This window comes from Neovison vison, chromosome 2, assembly GCF_020171115.1.
Source record: "Neovison vison isolate M4711 chromosome 2, ASM_NN_V1, whole genome shotgun sequence".
NCBI lineage: Eukaryota > Metazoa > Chordata > Mammalia > Carnivora > Mustelidae > Neogale > Neogale vison.
In genome coordinates this window covers 200,997,679-201,018,743 of record NC_058092.1, presented here as the reverse complement: position 1 = coordinate 201,018,743, position 21,065 = coordinate 200,997,679, and the positions used below count along the sequence as shown (strand labels likewise).

The 21,065-nt window shown below is 36.5% G+C and overlaps 1 protein-coding gene across 3 annotated transcripts in view; it reads right to left on the bottom strand.

Annotated features, from left to right (window-relative positions):
- ZFAND4 (zinc finger AN1-type containing 4) overlaps nucleotides 1-21,065 on the bottom strand; it is a 103,096-nt gene that overhangs the window by 17,993 nt on the left and 64,038 nt on the right. For all 3 annotated transcript variants that reach the window (XM_044240027.1, XM_044240028.1, XM_044240029.1), the window contains 2 exons: nucleotides 19,588-19,774; nucleotides 8,796-8,943 (listed from right to left, as the gene is read on the bottom strand). In XM_044240027.1, the coding sequence (XP_044095962.1) occupies nucleotides 8,796-8,943; nucleotides 19,588-19,774 (335 nt within the window). The remainder of the gene's footprint in view (nucleotides 1-8,795; nucleotides 8,944-19,587; nucleotides 19,775-21,065) is intronic.

Genomic DNA, 21,065 nt, shown 5'->3' with positions numbered 1-21,065 from the left:
GCCATCTGTGATCAGTGATCTCTAATGTTACTGTAATTGTTTTAGGATGCCACGAATCCCGCCCATACAAGATGGCAAACTTCATTGATGAATGTTGTGTGTGTTCTGACTGCTCCACCAACCCATTCCCCCAACTCTCCTCCACTCCTTAGGCCTCCCTATTCCCTGAGAAACAATAATATTGAAATTAGAACTACAATAGCCTTGAAGTGCTCAAGTGAAGGAAACAATTGTGCATCTCTCACTTTGAATCGAAAGCTAGAAATGATTAAGCTTAGTGAGGAAAGCATGTTGAAAGCTGAAAGAGGCTGAAAGCTAGGCCTCTTACACCAAACAGCCAGACTGTAAATGTAAAGAAAAAGTTCTTGAAGGAAACGAAAAGTGCTATTCTAGTGGACTCAAATATGATAAGAAAGTGAAACAGCCTTACTGCAAAAATGGAGAAAGTTTTAGTAGCCTGGATGGAAAATCAAACCAGCCACAAGATTCCCTTAAGCCAGAGTCTAATCCAAAGCAAGGCCCTAACTCTCTTCAAATCTATGATGGTTCAGAGGTAATGAAACTGCAGAAGGAAAGTCTGAAGCTAGTAGAGGTTTAAAGAAGCAGCTGTCTCCATAATATAAAAGTGCAAGGTGAAGCTGGTGCCGATGTAGAAGTGGCAGCAAGTTATCCAGCGATCTAACGAGAATACTTGCTGAAGGTGGCTAACCGAAACAGACTGCCAATGGAGACGAAGCAGCCTCATAATGGAAGAAGATGCCATCTAGGACTTTCATAGCTAGACACAGTTCTGTATAAAAGGAGACCAAGAAAACATTACAGCTAGATGCAATGTATGGTTCTTGACTGGATCCCAGATTGAAAATAGCAAAAAATCAAAACAAATAAAATCAAGTGCATTACTTGGACACTGAGGAACAGGAATACAGCTGACAGAAGGTGTACCGAGGATAAATCATGTGTATGATAACTGAATTGTGGCTATGCAGAAGACCCTTGTTCTTAAGCGAGAAACGCAAAATGAAGTACTTACAGGGAAATGATATGGGCAACTAACTCCCAGATAAATCAGGTGAAGAAACAAGGAAAGAAAGTAATGCGTAAAAATGGTAACTGGTGAATCGAGGTACAGGTACATGGGTGTCCACTGTACTGGTCCTATAACATTTTGGAAAGACTGAACATTTTTCAACATACAAAAGATAAAATAGTAAGTTTTCTGACAAAAGTTGAAAGAATCTATTGTTAAGAACCCTAAATGAAAAAGAAATACTAAAAGAAATGATTCAGACCGAAGTAAAATAATCCTTGAAGGAAGCACATAATTGCAGAAAAGAGTAAAGAGCAACAGAAAAGCTTAATATGTGGGTAAATATGAGTAAAATATTGGCAATATAAAACAATTGGAGAAGTTCAAAATTTTTGTAAAATATATGATAACAATGACACAAAAGATATTTGAATATATAAGTAGAGTTAGACTCCTAGAATTCTGTCATTAACAGGAAAACAATAAACATCATTTTTATTAGAATTTAATAGTCAAGGTTGCACATTTTAATCTCCAGAGTAATCACCTGAAAAACCAGTGTAAGGATCCATAACCAAGAAAGTAATGCAGTGACGCCTGGGTGGCTCAGTTGGTTAAGCAGCTGCCTTCGGCTCAGGTCATGATCCCAGCGTCCTGGGATCGAGTCCCACATCGGGCTCCTTGCTTGGCAGGGAGCCTGTTTCTCCCTCTGCCTTTGCCTGCCATTCTGTCTGTCTGTGCTTGCTCTCTCTCCCTGTCTCTCTTTCTAATAAATAAATAAAATCTTAAAAAAAAAATAAAGTAATGCAGAACAAAAACCAAATAAGGAAAAAATAGACTAATCCAAAAAAGGACAAGAAGGAGAGAAAAAGAAACAAAACAGCTGATTAAGCAAAAACAAAGGTGATAAAAATCCAAATATATCAGTAATTACACTAAACTTTAAGTAAAATAAAAGACTTAAGTTTGTCAGTTTAGGTTAAAAAGATAATACGTTGAATGTCTACTATACTTCAATAAAAGATAAAATTAAAAATAATAAAACTAACCATATACCAGTTAGAAGAAACAAATCCTAAATATAGGGACATGAAATGATTGAAAGTAAGAGAACAAAAAGAATATACAATAGAAACACAAACAAAAAGAAAGCTAGGATAGCTATGTTACTAGTGACAAAGTAGATTTTAGGAAAAGTGCATTACTAGAGATAAAACATTTTATAATAATACAAATGTTAGATACTACAATTCCTTGATATCACACAAATCTGTATTAGATCAAATGACAGTTTCAAAATATGCAAAATAAAAATAAAAGGAGACACACAAAGCTATAACAAAATAGGGAGACATTTTAAATAAACCTCTCTCAAAAATGGAGAGAAAACAGACCCCCTACAAAAACATTAGAAAGGATACAGAAGATCTGAACAACACAATAAACTTGATCTAATTAATACATACAGAATATTACATATAGTGACTCATTACATAGTCTTTTCAAAGACACATGTGGCACTTACCAATATGCTTTGTCACAAATCAAACCTTAACTAATATCAAAGGCTTGAAATCATTAAGAGTATGTTCTCTAATGACAGTGAAAGTAAATGACAATAATAAAAATGTATAAATATTCCACATGTTTGGAAACTAAGGCAGCCACTTATAAATAAACCATAAGTCAAAGTAACACAAAGATTTAATGTAATCTCTCAAAAATCCCAACTACATTTTTTTCAAAACTAGAATAATCTATCCTAAAACTCATATGGAACCTCAGGGAACTCCAAATAGCCATAACAAACTTAACAAAATTGTAGGTTTCTCACTTCCTGATTTCAAACTTATTACAAAGCAACACAGTAATCAAGAGTGTGCTACTCCAAAGAACAAAACTAGACCAGTATCTTACACCATATACAAAAATAAATTCAAAATGAGGACTCCTGGATGGCTCTGTTGGTTAAGTACCTGCCTTCGGCTCAGGTCATGATTCCAGGGTCTCAGGATCAAGTCCCACATCAGGTTCCTTGCTAGACAAGAAGCCTGCTTCTCTCTCTGCCTGCTACTCCCTCTGCTTGTGCTCTCTCTTTCTCTTTCTTTCTGACAAATAAATAAAATCTTTAAAAATAAATAAATAAATAAAGGATTCAAACTTGAATGTAAGACCTGAAATTATAAAACTCCTAGAAGAAAACATAGGAAATAAGCTATTTGACAATGGTCTTAGCAATATTTTGGGGGGCCAGTCTCCTTAGGCAAGGGCAACAAAAGCTAAAACAAAAAAATGAGATTACATCAAACTAAAAAGCTTTTTTTGCACAGTGAAGGAAAGCAACAAAACAAAAAGGCAACCTACAGAATGTGGAAAGATATTTGCAAATCATATATCTGATAGAGGTTAATATCTAAAATATGTAAAGAACTTACATAACTTAATATCGAACAACCAACCATCACATTAAAACATGGACAGAGGACTGGAATTGACATTCTTCCAAAGAAGACAGACAGATGGCCAACAGGCACATGAGAAGATGCTCAGTATCACTAATCATCGGGGAAAGGCAAATCCAGACTACAATGAGATGTCATTTTGTATCTGTCAAATTGGTTATTACCAGGAAAATTAAAATAACAAGGATATACAGAAAAAGGAACCCTCATACATTTGGTGGGAATGCCAGTTGGTACAGCCACTCTGGAAAACAGTATGGAGGTTCCTCAAAAAATTAAAAATAGGAGACCCTGGGTGACTCATTTGGTTAAGTATCTGACTCTTGATTTTGGCTCAGGTCACGATCTTGGGGTGAGCCCCCAACTGGGTTCTACACTCAGCAGGGGGGCTGCTTGAGGATTCTCTCTCCCTTGCCTTCTGCCTCTCCCTCCACTCATGCTCTCTCTCAAGAAAATAAATAAATCTTTTAAAAAAATTAAAAACAGAACTTCCATACAGTATATCAAAATTCTACTTCTGGGTATTGACCTGAAGAAAATAGAAACATCAACAGAGAGAGATGTATGCTCCTATGTTCAGTGTCACATTATTTACAATAGCTAAGATATGGAAGAAACCAAGATTTGGTATATATATGCAATGAAATATTAGCCAAAAAAGAATAAAATCTTGCCATTTGTAACAACATGTATAGACCTTGAAGGTATTAGACTAAGTGGAATAAATCAGACAGAGAAAGACAAATTCTGTATGATTTCACTTATACATGGAATCTAAAAAACAAAACAATCCAACAAAAGCAAATCAGAAAGGATGAATACCCAACTTTTGTAGCAACATGGACGGGACTGGAAGAGATTATGCTGAGTGAAATCAGTCAAGCAGAGAGAGTCAATTATCATATGGTTTCACTTATTTGTGGAGCATAACAAATAGCATGGAGGACAAGGGGTGTTAGAGAGGAGTAGGGAATTTGGGTAAATTGGAAGGGGAGGTGAACCATGAGATACTATGGACTCTGAAAAACAATCTGAGGGGTTTGAAGTGGCAGGGGGGTGGGAGGTTGGGGTACCAGGTGGTGGGTATTATAGAGGGCACGGCTTGCATGGAGCACTGGGTGTGGTGAAAAAATAATGAATACTGTTTTTCTGAAAATAAATAAATTGAAAAAAAAAAAAAAGCAAATGGAGACAAACTCAAAGATACAGGAAACAAACTGCTGGTTACCAGAATGGGGCGGGGCTGGGCGGGACAAAACAGGTAAAGAGGATTAAGAGATACAAACTTCCAGTTATAAAAGAAATGTCATGGTGATGTAATGTACAGCATAGGAAATATAGTTAATAATATTGTAATAACTTGGGCGCCTGGGTGGCTCAGTGGGTTAAGCTGCTGCCTTCGGCTCAGGTCATGATCTCAGGGTCCTGGGATCGAGTCCCACATCGGGCTCTCTGCTCAGCAGGGAGCCTGCTTCCTCCTCTCTCTCTGCCTGCCTCTCTGCCTACTTGTGATCTCTCTCTGTCAAATAAATAATAAAATTAAAAAAAAATATTGTAATAACTTTGTGTAGTGACAGATCGTAACTAGTTTTATTCTGGGGATTATATTATAATATATAAAAAGACTGAATCACTATGATGTATACTTAAAATTAACAGGATACTGTATGTCAATTATATTTCAATAGAAAAATAAAGTGTAGTATTGGCACACAGACAGACACATCGACCAATGGAATGGAGTAGATAACCCAGAAATAAACCTTCACATATATGGTCAAATGACTTCCAACAAAGTATCAAGACCAACCAATGGGGAAGACTGTTTCTTCAACAAATGGAATAGGGAAAACTGGATATCCACATACAAAAGAATGAAGCTGGAGTTTTACCTTATACTTATATAAAAAATAAGCTAAAATGTACCAAAGATCTAAATATAAGACCTAAATTTATAAAACTTTTAGGAAAAAACAAAAGGAAAAGTTTCATGACATTGGATTTGGCAATGATTTTTTGGATATGAAACCAAAAAAGTATGGGCAACAAAAGTAAAAATAGATAAACTGGACCACATCAAAATTTAAATTTTGGTATATCAAAGGACACCACCATCAGAGTAAAAAGGCAACCTACAGGAGAAAATATTTGCAAATCATGTATCTCCTAAGACTTTAATATCCAGAATATGTTTCTAAAGAATTCTTAAACCTCAATGACAAAAACAAATATCCTAATTCAAAAATGGACCAGAGACTTCGATAGACATCTCTCCAAAGAAGATATACAAATGGTCAACTAGCACATGAAAGGATGCTCAACATCACTAATTTTTAGAAAAATGCAAATCAACCTGCAATGAGATATCAGTTCACACTAATCAGGATGACTACTCTTTAAAAAATAACAAAATAGCAGCAAGTGTTGGTGTGAATATGGAAAAACTGAAAACTTGGTGTACCATCAGTAGACTGTAAGATGGTGCATACAACTACTTTAGAAAACAATATGGCAATTCCTCATAAAATTAACAATAGAATTACCATATGATCTTGCAATTCTGGGTATATATTTAAAGGACTGCTCTCAAAGAGGTATTTATATACCCATGTTGCTAGCAGCAACATATGTGGTATAAGGTAAGACTTCCCAACAGACAGAAGGTGGAAGCAACACAAATCTCCATCAAAAGATGCATGGGTAAATAAAATGTTATATATTTTTATACACACACACACACACACACACACACTCAACCTTAAAAATATGGAAATTATGGCATGTAACAACATGGATGAATTCTGAGGACATTGCTAAATGAAATCATTCACAAAACAACAACAAAAAACCATGATTCCATTTTATAGAAGGTATCTAGAGAGTCAAACTTAGAGAAACAGAAAGCAAAACTGTGGTTGCCAGGGACTGCAGGGGGAGCAGGGAAACAGGGAATTGTTTAATGAGTACAGAGTTTCAGTATGCATGATGAAAAAGTTCTAAAGGATGATTGTGAAACAGTATGAATGTACTTAACACCCTGAACAACATGTAAACTTAAAAATGATTAAGACAGTAAATTTTATGTACATTTTACCATAACTAAAAACAATTGTAAAAAAATGTTAATTATAAAATCTAGGTGGTAGATAAATGGGTGTTCACTGTACAATTCTTTCAATTTTGCTGTATGTTAGAAAAAAAAATTACAGACCAGTATCTCTGATAAACAAAAGTCCTAAATATAATATTAGCAAATAAAATATAAAGATATAAAAAGGAAAATTAGTCACAACTAGGAGTGGTTCATTCTAAGAACATAATAATGATTTCATACTAAAAAAGGTAATTCACATTATCAGAACATTTCTGTTCCATGCAAAATGATTTTTAATTTCTCTTTGGATTTCTTTGACCCACTGATTACTGAAAGTATGTTATTTCCAAAATATTAGACTTTTCATATATCTGTTATTGATTCTTAACTTTATCTCATTATAATAAGAGAGACTTTTTGTATGATTTTAATCTTATCAAATTTACTGGGACTCATTTAATAGCAAACAATATGATTTATCTTAGTAAATGTTCTGAGTGCCTGTAACGAGAAGGTACATTCTGCGGTTTTCAGGTGGAGCATTCTGTAAATGTCAATTAGAACAAGTAGGTTGATAAGAGTTATTCATGTCTTCTTACATCTTTTCTGATTCACCAGACTTTTCTATCAGTTTTTTCAGAGTGTGAATGTAGAATAATTCTAAAATAACTGGATTTGTCAATTTCTCTTTGTCACCTTTGCTTTGTGTTTTATTAGATGCATAAACATTTAGATTGTGGGGAAAGAAATTTTTTTCAATAGAGCTAGGTCAATTGTTCTCCACTTGAAAGAAATTCTCTTTATCCTACTTCACATTACACTTTAAGTTTTTTTTTTTTTAGAGGGGTTATAAATCTAAACGAGAAAGGAAAATTACAGAGCTTTCACAAAACTGTCTGGCATAGTGACTAAAGCTACACATAAACCTACCTATGACACGTCCATTCCTAGGCTTATGCCCCAAAGAAAAGAGTGCATATGTCCACCAAAAACACATATAAGAATGTTGAAAGTATCTTTACTGATGAAAGCCAAAGACTACAAACAACACAACCTATCAAAAGGAGAGAAACAAACAGAAAGATCATCATACAGTGCAATAGTACCTAGCAGTAAAAAAGAATGAAGTGATACCCACAACATGGATGATTTACAAAAGCATGATGTTGGGCAAAAGAAACCAGACCCCCCCCCCAAAAAAATAGGATATTTATTTATACAAAGTTCAACAAGTGGCAAAACTAATTTTTGGTGACAAGTGTAAGAATAGTAGTTATTTCTGGGAGTAGGAAAAGGTTATAAGGAAACCCGGTCCTATTTTAATCTGGGTTGTACCCACATGAGTATATATAAAGGTAAAAATTCATCAAGCTGTACATTAAAGATCTATGAACCTTACTATATGTATATATTATATTTCAAGAAAGAAAAAGGGATTAATTATTAATAGAGTGAAAAGCAAAGTAACAGAGTAGTGTGTGTGTGTGTGTGTGTGTATGATAAAGGATTTATATCCAGAATATATCCAGAATATATAGACCAAAAAAAATCAATAAGCAAAAAACATACCACTGAATAGAAAAATGCCCAAGAGATCTGAACAGGCATTACACCCAATAAATACGAGAAAGGTGCTCAACCTCATCAGTCAGAGGAATTAAAACCACAATGTGAGGCCACTACACATCAACCAGAATGAGAAAAACAAGAAAGAAGAATCATACCAAATGCTGGTAAGACTATGTGAAAACCCTCTCTCATTCATTACTGGACGGAATGTAAACTGGTTCAATTACTTTGGAATCACTTTGGACAACTAAGAGTATCTAGTACAGCTACAAATAGGTATATTCCTTTCAACGCCCAAATAGAGGAGATCTCCATAATAAGCAAATATTAACAGAGCATTTTAAAAAGTAACTATTGAAAGATAAAGATTAGGTTATTTTTTATTATCCTTCTTACTAGAGCTATGAAATTTTTAAAAAAACAACGAATTATTTTAAGTGCAGCATATCACAGTAAATAGTGGTGGCCTAAAAAAACCAATTCATCACTTTTAATATCTCAATAAATAACTGAGGCCAGAAACTTGAAATGAACAATATTTTATAAATAATCTGTTTGCACAGTTACCAACAGACCTCAATGCTGTAAGCCCTGCAGGGACAAAGTAGAGAAAAGCCTGGCCAAATGCCAACAGCTTCACCTTTTTGCTGAGATTCATGTTCTCCATCTTAGCCTTCAGCAGCTTCATCTTATTCATAGTTATTGAATTTTCAATTATCTGTTGTCCAGAAGGAGAAGGTTCAATTTCTTCATCTTCATCCGTATACAAATTATACACAGAACCACCACTGTGAAGAAAGTAGTAATTACTGCTGAGATGCTTCTGATACCTGCTCAATGACTAAAAATATTTATGTACAGATGTTGCTAATGATAAAAGAATAAATCTTGCCAATGTAAATTCAAGGCAAATGTATTTCAAAAAATGTATTTTTTAGAAGAAAAAAATCAATATGGACCAATAGCATGATGTAGCATTACTGACAATCTAGCACAGCTAAGCTTTTCTGAAGTCAGTGCACCACCACTGAAGGTCTTATGCCACCTACTACCTCACTCCCACAGAAGCAAAATCCATCTTCACAAAAGTGCCCTGATTTCATTTTATCAGCCATGGCTGATAATTGTGAGACCTAGACCTAGGCTGATCAGAATTCCATTTAACCATAATGAAAAAGAAATTGACACAGAAGCCTGATTTTCATTCATCCTGAGAGGATTTTCACTAAAAGAGAACTCGCACAGGTATCATCAGAACATTATCTGTTCTTAAGAAACAAACAAAAAATAAAATAAAAATAACAAGATTTTTTTTTCAGTGTTTGGAAGCATAATCCCCTAGAACAGCATGTATTTTAAAATGAAAAAAAGAAACCCCAGTCATGACACAAATTATTATATATGTAAAACATCTGAATTGCTGATCAGTCTCCATGACATTTATTGATACCTTAACAGAATTCTTTGGAGCACCTTGTCTTTGACTTCATAATATAATGGCATTTATCACACTATCCTCATATTTAGATTTATATGTCTATCTTCCTTCCCACTCCCCCATATGTAAACAAGGTGAAAACAGATATTGGGCCTTACTCTTCTTCTTGGTCTCAGAGCCTGGCACAGTGCTTGGTACATAGCCAATAAATATTTCTTGAACTGAATATAAACATGAATGAAGTTTCACTCAGCTTTTTCAGTAATAGTAAAAGGTAAAAGGTTTGGGAAAAACATAAGTTCAGCCCATTTGTAGAATGACAGAAGATTTTACATAGAGCAGACTAAGTATAAGACTGCTCTATGTAGTCTTATACTACATAGATATACTACACCAATCAGACAGATTGGGGCGCCTGGGTGGCTCAGTGGTTAAGCCGCTGCCTTCGGCTCAGGTCATGGGTCCTGGGATCGAGTCCCGCGTCGGGCTCTCTGCTCAGCGGGGAGCCTGCTTCCCTCTCTCTCTCTCTGCCTGCCTCTCTATCTACTTGTGATTTCTCTCTGTCTAATGAATAAATAAAATCTTTAAAAAAAAAAAGACACCATGTCTGATTAACTTACAGAAGAACTAAAGCATGTATCTCTGCTAAAGTATGAGGGTTAAAAAAATTTCCTTTTTTATATGATTGTAGGAAATGGAAACAATGTAGGGTAACCTTAAATAATAAGGGTGTATTCCATAACACTTCTGAAGTGTGTACTACCACCACACAAAGGCAATGTGTGGATAGCCCCATTCTTAAAACTTCACATGGTGAAATGATGACATTTTGAAATCACAGATTAACTACCTGTATAGCAGGTACGGGCATCAGAAGGAGTGATAGCAGGAACATGTCTCCATAATCAATTTAGTCCCTAGTGTTCGACTTGTGACCATCACCACTTCTACCTACTGTAGATGCCCTCCACAGTATGGAAATTGACACAATGGGAACAACACTAATATTGTTATCACTTACTGAATGCTACTCTGCCAGATTCTTTTTACATGCTATTTATAATTCTCACAAGAACTATTTAGGTGATATTCATTTTATAAATAAAGAAACTACAAATGAGAGAGGTTTTACTAAGCCTGTAAACGTGGACTTAAGATACACATCCCTGCTTCCAAAGCCTATTCTTTGTACTAATTCCTGCCGCTCCCTCAGGCACTGAACAGATTTTACTGCCTCATGCCTGTGAACCCAAGTAAGTGCCAGAACTTAAGAGTATGTGGGGGCAATTGTCTTGAAGTTAACTACACCTGAAAAGGAGGGAGGAGTGATTTTTGCCAGTTCACCCTTGGAGTTGGAAGGAATGACTCAAGTATTTTCTATCCTTGGTCAACTTGCAGTATTTTAAGTACTTCTCTCAACATCCTATGGTTATTTTAACTTAAAATACGCACACTGAATACTGAAAGAGGTTTCTGATTCAACTTTCCTGTCATAGAAATTGGTCCTTTAAAGTTTTCCCATGGAAAACAGGTGTGTCTGTGTGCCTGGGCTTGCATGCACACATGTATGTATGTATATACATATATTTGTAAAAGTACAATCATGACAACTATTTTAATGGATGCATTTTGGAGGGTAAAGCACTTGTAGATTCACTTAATGTTTTCAAAGAACCACATTACCGTGTTTTCTCACAGAACAGATTTAGGAGTCAGTTAAAAACCAATCAATTTTTTTCAAAATGGAAAAATGTAACTAGACTAGGATAACATAGTAATTTATAAACTTAATCCATAAATATCTTTTTTGTATTTAAATGTTCTAAATATTTTCTTACGTTTCTAGATAATTTCTTGAATGCTATATTTAACTTTTTCTGAATGTTTTAATCTAATAATGTGATTAAATACAAGAGATGGGCAAATGAATATTTATTCCAACATGAATATTGTTCATCCAGAAGCCACATACTCACATGACTGTCACAGACAACTTACCATGTAATTAAAACTGTCTTGCATTGCCTCCTTTAATTTCTTCCCACTTAACAAAGCAATAAGGTGGCATGATTAACTATAAAGATTCAAGATTTAAAAATGACTGATACTAGATTTTGTATTAGAATGAGCTTAATTAGCACCCTGTCTTCCTGTTTCCTCCCTAGAGCTGGAGTTGGTAAACTATGGCCACAGGCCAAGTTCATTCTACCACTTATTTTTGTGTGGTCCACAAGAATGGTTTTGACACTTTGAAATAGTTGAAAAAAATCAAAATAATATTTCATAATGTTAAATTATATCAAATTCACATTTGTGTCCATAAATAAAAAGTTTAATTGAAACATTGCCACACTCACTGGATCACATATTGCAGATGGCTGCTTTTACATTACAATGATAGAGATGAGTAGCCCCATGAGAATTTTATGTGGCTGTCTCACTGCTTTGCACTGTGGCTTGGCACACTACAAAGCACAGCGGCACAATCATAATTCAACAGCATTTTAAAAAAAGATTTTATTTATTTATTTGATAGAGAGATATCACAAGTAAGCAGAGAGGCAGGCAGAGAGAGAGGAGGAAGCAGGCTCACCGCCAAGCAGAGAGCCGGATGCTGATGCCGGGCTCGATCCCAGGACCCTGAGATCATGACCTGAGCGGAAGGCAGAGGCTTTAACCCACTGAGCCACCCAGGCGCCCCAATTCAACAGCATTTTGAATTCCATGTGTATCACTGTACCATGACACTGACACAAACACCCAACACGTCAACAAGAAGAGAGGACTTTGAATGCTGTAGTTAAAAAGACAAAAAACAAAAACAAGATGAATGCCAGTTTTAAGGCACAATAGAGAGTGGACTATTTTATTGTCAATTACGTGGCAAAGCATTATGTTCATTATGCTACGCTAAAGAAAAACAACTTATTTGGACATTACCAGAATGAGAATTCATCACACTATTCCCAAGGTGCAGGGAAGTGTCAGGAAAATTGCAAAAATTTAAAATGGAATATCTCATCAAAGTAGAATTTCTTTGCAAAAAGAAAAAATAAAAATGAGACTGCAACCAAAATAAGCTTCCAAATGGCTAACTTACTGGCTAGCAAGAAACCCTGTTTACCAACAGTGAATTAATTAAACTATGCTTGAACACAGCAATTGAAGAACTATGTCCAGAGAAAACAAACTTGTTTAAATAAAGACTACCCCTTTGGAAAGAACAATTTCTTAAAGAACTGATAACAATGGAAGCAACAACAATAGTCAACTAAACAAGGCAATGATTTGGAATTCTGTTCCTTGGCTTATGTTGATGAGTCAACATAAGCTACTGGTACTGTTCAGTTGTTTTTGTTTATCAGGGCATCGATACCAACTTTGAAGTTATGGAAGAACAAAGGCCCTATCAATAGTCTGCATAAAACAACTAGAGTTAAGAAGATTTTCAAGAGTTGCTAAAACACTAATTCAGTACAACTTGAAGTGAAATCTCCTATAAGTAATGGAGTAAAAATATATGTGAACAGTAAAAAAACAAGGTGGATGAATTTACAATGCTAATGAAAACCTAAAATATTAAAAGGCTATGGTTACTCGCTGTATCATGCATTAGCAGGTATTGGGGGTAAACATCTGAATCTATTATGTATTCTTGAACAAGCAGTGCCAACAGTAAACTTTTTTGGTTCATGGACTTAGCCAAATGTTAATGTCGTGACTGTAATAGTTTTATTATGATTCTTTAAAGCTCAGGGCTAATATCGAATTTTTCTTTTTTTTTTAAGATTTTATTTATTTATTTGAAAGACAGAGATCACAAGTAGGCAGAGAGGCGGGCAGAGGGAGAGGGGGAAGGAGGCTCCCTGCTGAGCAGAGAGCCTGATGTGGGGCTCGATTCCAGGACCCTGGGATCATGACCTGAGCCGAAAGCAGAGGCTTTAACCCACTGAGCCACCCAGGTGCCCCAACATCGAATTTTTCTGAACACGAAGAATCACCTTCACCTAAATGCTTCTGAAAATTAGTTTTTGCTGTGATGTTTCTTACTGAATTCTAACTGAAATAAAAACCAGAATAGTGCCCTTATAAGAAACTTATACTGAAGTAATGTCATTCTGATGACACCAATATTACTTTGAATCACATGTAATAGCATGCTTTCAAAAGTTAAAAAAACAAAAGAACATTCCCACACAAGTTTACAGGGGGCATGCTTTGTAAATTTCCAGCAGTGATTTCAAACCTCATTGCAAGTTAAAGGAAATTTCCATATTTCAAAATCTATGTAAATGCGCAACTGAGCTCCACCTATCTTTTTTTTTTAAGATTTTATTTGTTTATTTGACAGACAGAAATCACAAGTAGGCAGAGAGGCAGGCAGAGAGAGAGGAGGAAGCAGGCTCCCCACTGAGCAAAGAGCCTGATGCAGGGCTCGATCCCAGGACCCTGGGATCATAACCTGAGCCGAAGGTAGAGGCTTTAACCACCTGAGCCATTCAGGCGCCCCAGAGCTCTACCTATCTTGAAGTGATTCATATGCAATGTAATGCCATGCTAAATGCAAACAGCAAGAGGACACTGTATTGGAATTCTATAAATGCCTTCCAAGCAATGAATATGTTCAATTAAAATCATAAGCTTATGGACTGCTATCAGTACTTGGCAACGTCTGTGTGAAAAAAAATTTTCAAAGGTAAAATACATAAGATCTCATTACAGAGCCATATTAAAGGATGAATTTTTACAACTGATTTTGCAAGTCTAATGGGCAACACTAGCCTGCAACCTCAATTAAGTAAAATATTACCCCCCAAAAGCATTCAATTCTCCTCTTTCATGGACCCAGGTCATAAACACACACAAGTACTCAATTATCAATTTTTTAAATTTTTTTAAAGAGAGTGCGTGTGAGGGAGGGGCGAGGGTGAGGAAGAGAGAGAACCTTAAGCAAGCTCCATGCCCAGGCTGAATCTCAAAATCCTGAGATCATGACCTGAGCCCAAATCAAGAGCTGGGCACTTAACCAACTGAGCCACCCAGGTGCCCCTCAATTATTATTATTAAATTTTTAATTTTATCAGTAAAAATTATGTGGAAATTCTTCTCTGTTGTTATGTAAGTACTGACACAGTACCCTTGATTCTATCCCTTGGCTTGAAAATCCTAGAATAGTTACTATTTTAAGGACTTATTAAGCCAGAGGCTTCCATCAAGGTTAAACAATAACCTTGTTATTTAACCCTTAAACTGTCCCTGCTCCCGTCCCCCAGGGGACTTACTTAAAAACAAGTCCCGGAAGCCAGCCCCAGGTAACAAAGTTCAGATACAAGGGTGGGTCAGGCCAGGTGGAGACATATGATTAGTGGGGGGATGCATACTGTCTCCCTAGCTACCGAGGAGTATGGGCCCCACCCTTTGGGAGACTTTTGGGCACCAATTCTTTTTTTTTTTTTTTTTAAAGATTTTTTATTTATTTGTCAGAGAGAGAGGGAGAGCGAGCAAGCACAGGCAGACAGAATGGCAGGCAGAGGCAGAAGCAGGCTCCCCGCCGAGCAAGGAGCCCGATGTGGGACTCGATCCCAGGACGCTGGGATCATGACCTGGGCCGAAGGCAGCTGCTTAACCAACTGAGCCACCCAGGCGTCCCTTGGGCACCAATTCTAACCAAGGTGATAGGCTAGGTCAAATGTCTACTATAGGGTAAACTGTAATCCAATTGGTCACTTATGTGTGACCTAACATGACTATGGAGTTTCCTCTGTGTGTTACAATCTCATTGGCCACCTGTGCATGGTCAGGTCCAACCACAAGGCCTTTCCCCTTAAAAGCTAGTCTGTAAAACAGAGAAAAGTAGCCCTCTCTTGTAAGAGGTGTGGCCCTGAACGTTCGGTTTGATTCTTGATGCTTGGCACGGAATAAATCTTTGCTTGACCTTCGCTTTATATCAGTCTCGCTCCTTTAATCACGGACCCATTATTGGGGGGGGCATATCACTATTTGGCCCTTAACAAAAAAATTTTGCTGCCTCCCTGCTACAGAGTAAGAAAGTCTCTCCTACAATAGTCAAGATAAATGTCATTCAAAGTATGGCCAGAAGGGACGCCTGGGTGGCGCAGTTGGTTGGACGACTGCCTTTGGCTCAGGGCGTGATCCTGGAGTCCCGGGATCGAGTCCCACATCAGGCTCCCAGCTCCATGGGGAGTCTGCTTCGCTCTCTGACCTTCTCCTCGCTCATGCTCTCTCTCACTGTCTCTCTCAAATAAATAAATAAATAAAATCTTAAAAAAAAAAATCATTTATTAAAAAAAAAAAAAAAAAAAAAAAAAAAACAACAAAGTATGGCCAGAAAAAAAGTTTTCTACTCTCCTTTCTCACCCATCCTTATCCCTTGTCCAATTCTGGTAGGTGAAAAGAACGGAAGAAAAAAGTTATCAGAAGTTATTACGAACAGTTATATGCCAATAAGCTTAGCAACCTAGATGAAATGGATGCATTCCTGGAAAAATATAAACTACCAAAATTGAACCAGGAAGAAATCGACAACCTGAATAGACCGATATCTAATAACGAGATTGAAGCAGTGATCAAAAATCTCCCAAAAAACAAGAGCCCAGGACCTGACAGATTCCCTGGGGAATTCTACCAAACCTTCCAAGAAGAAATAACACCTATTCTCCTGAAGCTGTTTCAAAAAATTGAAGCAGAAGGAAAACTTCCAGACTCTTTCTATGAAGCCAGCATTACCCTGATCCCCAAACCAGGCAAGGACCATACCAAAAAGGAGAATTTCAGATCAATATCACTGATGAATATGGATGCTAAGATTCTCAACAAGATCCTAGCCAACAGGATCCAACAACACATTAAAAAGATTATCCACCATGATCAGGTGGGATTCATCCCTGGGCTACAAGGATGGTTCAACATTCGTAAATCAATCAATGTGATACAACAAATTAATATGAGAAGAGAGAAGAACCACATGGTCCTCTCAATTGATGCAGAAAAAGCATTTGACAAAATCCAACATCCGTTCCTGATTAAAACGCTTCAAAGTATAGAGAAAAGTTAAAAAAAAAAAAACATCTGGGGAGGAAAACTTAATTTCAGTTGAAATCCTCGGCAACATCTGGGCTATGTCTTAAACACAAACAGAAGCTGGCTGAGGAGAAACTGAGGTAAAAGGAGAAAATGACATGTCAAGCAAAAGGTAATGGCATAATGAAGGGGAGCTGGAAAATGGAGGATGACAGGTTGTAAAAGGCCTTACAGGAAAAACTAAGGAGCTTAGATTTTCTCCTTAGGAAAAGGGAGCCAGAAGAGGATGTTCAAAGGAAGGAAATCAAAACAACAGTGAGCTAGCACATAGGGAGACTGGCATGAAAAAATTCTATTTGTGGTCCAAGTAGGAGGCACTGGATTAAGGCTGTAGCCCTCATCCCTCTTCTCTACTTCTGGACTACATGGTTGTGGTTGCTATGTGGTTACCACTATACTTTGTAGTAACCAGATCCTAATCAGTTAGTCAGCAGTCAACACCCATTTGTCACCCTCAGCTCTCAAAGAATGAGTCTAATCCTTCTTCCACATAACTTGTGGTGGGCAGAATGTAAAGGAATCCCAATGATTCTCAATCCCTGGTGCTCATATCCTGTATACTCCCCTACACTTGAGTGAAAAATGACCTAGGACTTGTTTGAAGTCAACACAATATGGCAAAAGTGATTTTTCAGATGTTATTTAGGTCCCAAATCTGTTGATTTGAGTTAATCAAAAGGGAGCTGAGGGCAGCCTCTAGGCAAAAGCCAGGAGAAAACCCAGGGCCCTCAGTCATACAAGTGCCAGGAAATGAATTATGCCAAAAACATTATTAAGCTTGAAATAGATTTCACCAGGGCCTCCATATAAGAATTCATCTTTGCCAATGCCTTGACTGTAACTTTGGGAGACCCAGAGCAGAGCACCCAGCTAACCTGTGATTAGACTCCTGAGCCACAGAAACTGTTCTCTAGACTACAAGTTCTTTTTTCTATATTTTTTTCTATTAGCTTTATATACTGTGGGATTGAATTCAGGCACTTGTATCACCAAAGGATCCCCAAATAGCCAAAGAAATATTAAGAAAGAAGAACAAAACTGGAGGTATCACAGTCTCAGATTTCAAGATATACTACAAAGCTATAATAATCAAAGCAGTATGGTAAGTGACACAGAAATAGACACATAGATCAATGGAATAGAACAGAGAGCCCAAAAGTAAACCCATCTTTATAGAGTCAAGTAATCTACAACAAAGAAGGCAAAAATATACCATGGGGGAAAAGACAGTCTCTTCAATAAGGACAACTACAAGAAAGAAAGAAAAGAAAAGCAAGCAAGCAAGCGAGAGAGAGAGAGAGAGAGAGAGAGAGAAACTGGATACTTTCTTATAGTCTACACCAAAATAAACTCAAAATGAGTTAAAGATCTAAATGTGAGACCTGGAACCATGAAATTCCTAGAAGAAAACACAGGCAGTAATTTTTTTGGCAACCGCCTTAACAAAATTTTTCTAAATATGTCTCCTCTGGCAAGGGAAACAAAAGCAAAAATAAACTATTGGAACTATACTAAAATAAAAAGCTTTTATACAGCAAAGGAAACCTTCAACAAAACGAAAAGGCAATCTACTGAATGGGAGAAGATATCTTCAAATGATATAACCAATGAGGGGTTAGTATCCAAAAATATATAAAGAACTTATACTATTCAACACCAAAAAACCTCACAATTAATCTGATTAAACTTAGTTATCTATAATACTTTTCCTTCCTTGGTCTTCTTGGAAAATTGCTACTCCCTTTTTAAGTTCCCTTCTTCTCAGAGTTTGTCCCTAACTCCCCACCTTTCAGGCAAAATGAAGGCCTTCTTATCCGGTTTTCCAGAGATGTTCATATCTTTTTATAACAATTGGTTAAGAATATATTATAGATACAGCTACAGCAGACTGCATGCTCCACAAAGGGAGGGACAGTCATCTTTGTAAGCCAGTACTCGTGTACAGACTGGCTAAAAAGTTCATTAAGTGTTTAGTGGCTTAAATTGAAAGGCAATAAAGAATCAAAGTAAGACAGAGTACACAGAAACTTACAGATGTCATTTTCTTACTTCCTAATTGTTCTATTGCCTAGTTAAGTACCTTTAAAGTTTAGAATCTAAAGCTAAGTATGTTGGAGTTTTAAATCAATTTAACAACGCCTCTTCCTTTTACAGAGCAGGAAAACAAGACCAGAGAAGTAGAGAGATTTATCTGCCTCTAAGCAGCAGAGATGCTAAATTTTGAATAAAAAAAAGAAAACCCAGCAACTCTAGGTTCAACCCTATTATGTCTAGGCTGTACAATAACACATTATTATACCAAGACTCTGTAATCAAGTCAGCATCTTACAGGTTTCATAACTCTTGTTAAGAAATAAGTCTTGAATAAATATATAGTTTTGGGGCACCTTGGTGGCTCAGTGGGTTAAGCCTCTGCCTTCAGCTCAGGTCATGATCTCAGGGTCCTGGGATCAAGCCCTGCATTGGGCTCTCTGTTCAGCTGGGAGCCTGCTTTTCTCTCTCTCTCTGCCTGCCTCTCTACTTGTGCTCTCTCTCTCTCTGTGTCAAATAAATAAATAAAATCTTAATATATATATAGTTTAATAAGTAATATACTAATAAATATATTATTTTTATTATTAATAAATATACTTCAATATAAGTAAATAAGTATAAAAATTCTACTCCATAAAGAAATTTCAGTTTTATAAATTACTCTCCAAATATCAATCATATGAAGGACAACTTCAGAATTAAACAGTTGGGCCAGGGATTGGGAAGAATGCATGAAATTTAGTTAGTCTTATGAATATAAGATTATTCTGATAACACAAAATAAACATTAAGATTTATGGAGTATATCATACAGTGTTCTCCTTTTCAAATTGAGACATGCAAATGAAAACCTATTTACCTTAAAGATTCAGATAATGGTGTTAAAGTGCCATCTCCCCTATCTACTACACGAAAGAAATTCAATTGATCTCCTTCTCGGTATACCAAAAATGTAACTTGTTTGTTGCAGGAGGTCTTCTCCCAGACCTCATCTCGACTGGAATCCATGTACTCAGCCATCTCCCTAAGTGGATCTTCCATAGGAACTACAAATGGAAAAATTGATAAACAAGCCTTGAATTTATATCAAGTTTTATGCATGTTGGTACAGTGATAGGATATAATGTGCTGAATTAGAACAACATATACATGATAGTCTTTAAAGAAGTTTCTCGTCTTTTTTTTTTGCAATGTTTTATTTTTTTTAATTTTTATTTATTTTTTTTAATTTCTTCTCAGTGTTCCAGAATTGTTTATGCATCACACCCAGTGCTCCATGCAATCCGTGTCCTCCATAATACCTACCACCAGGCTCACCCAGCCTCCCAGATCCCACCCCTCCAAAACCTTCAGATTGTTTTTCAGAGTCCACAGTCTCTCATGGTTCATCTCCCCCAGCAATTCCCCCCACTCTCTTCTCCTCTCCATCTCCCCATGTCCTCCGTGTTATTTCTTGTGCTCCACAAATAAGCGAAACTATATGATAATTGACTCTCTCTGCTTGACTTATTTCACTCAGCATAATCTCTTCTTATAGTTAATACAGCATTCCCTATGTTGTACTAACATGAAAGAAATGAAATGCATTATTATGTTATTATATACAAAGACAGGGCTTAACTAAATACATTAGTATTTTCCTGTGCCACTAGAGTCTGTGTAGTTGCTGATTCTATGACATAATTACCTAAGACTATTTTCACTTCACATGTCTACTTCCTATATTTTCCAATATTGTTACATCAATAATTTAAAAGCAATATAAATTCCACTTACTTAAGATTTTTTAAAAAAAGGACACATACACATAACTAGGAAACATTATGTTGGAAATTAGAAGGAAATGAATCTCCTTTTTTCTTTCTGGTTTTGGATTCTTCTTTGATTTTGGTTTTACATTCTTCTTAGAGCTGTTTCGTGACATGAAGTTAAGTAATTAAAAGTATACAACAATTTAAAACACAAAGGGGCCCGTGAGTGTACTGAAACGGGCATGTGTATAATGGGTAGCACATTGTTTCTTGAAAGCATCCTCCCAGACTCCAACTGTTCTGGAGTGTACCCATGTGTCTAGTCAGAGCACAAGAACTGGGACAAAGCCCTGAACTATTATAGGCTCTTCTGGCCTCAAGTCATCCTCTGGTTGATATTACAGGCATCATTACAACCTGCTCGTGTCCACAGTAGCCACAGATTCTGCTCCTGTGGGCGGAAGGGCCTCAAAGATTGCTGGCTCATAGGTTTAATGTTTGAAAAGACTCTGACCCCAGACTTAAGTAATGATTACAGGAAAAAAGTTGACTCCCAGAAACTCTCATGTCAAGCTGCAGAAACACT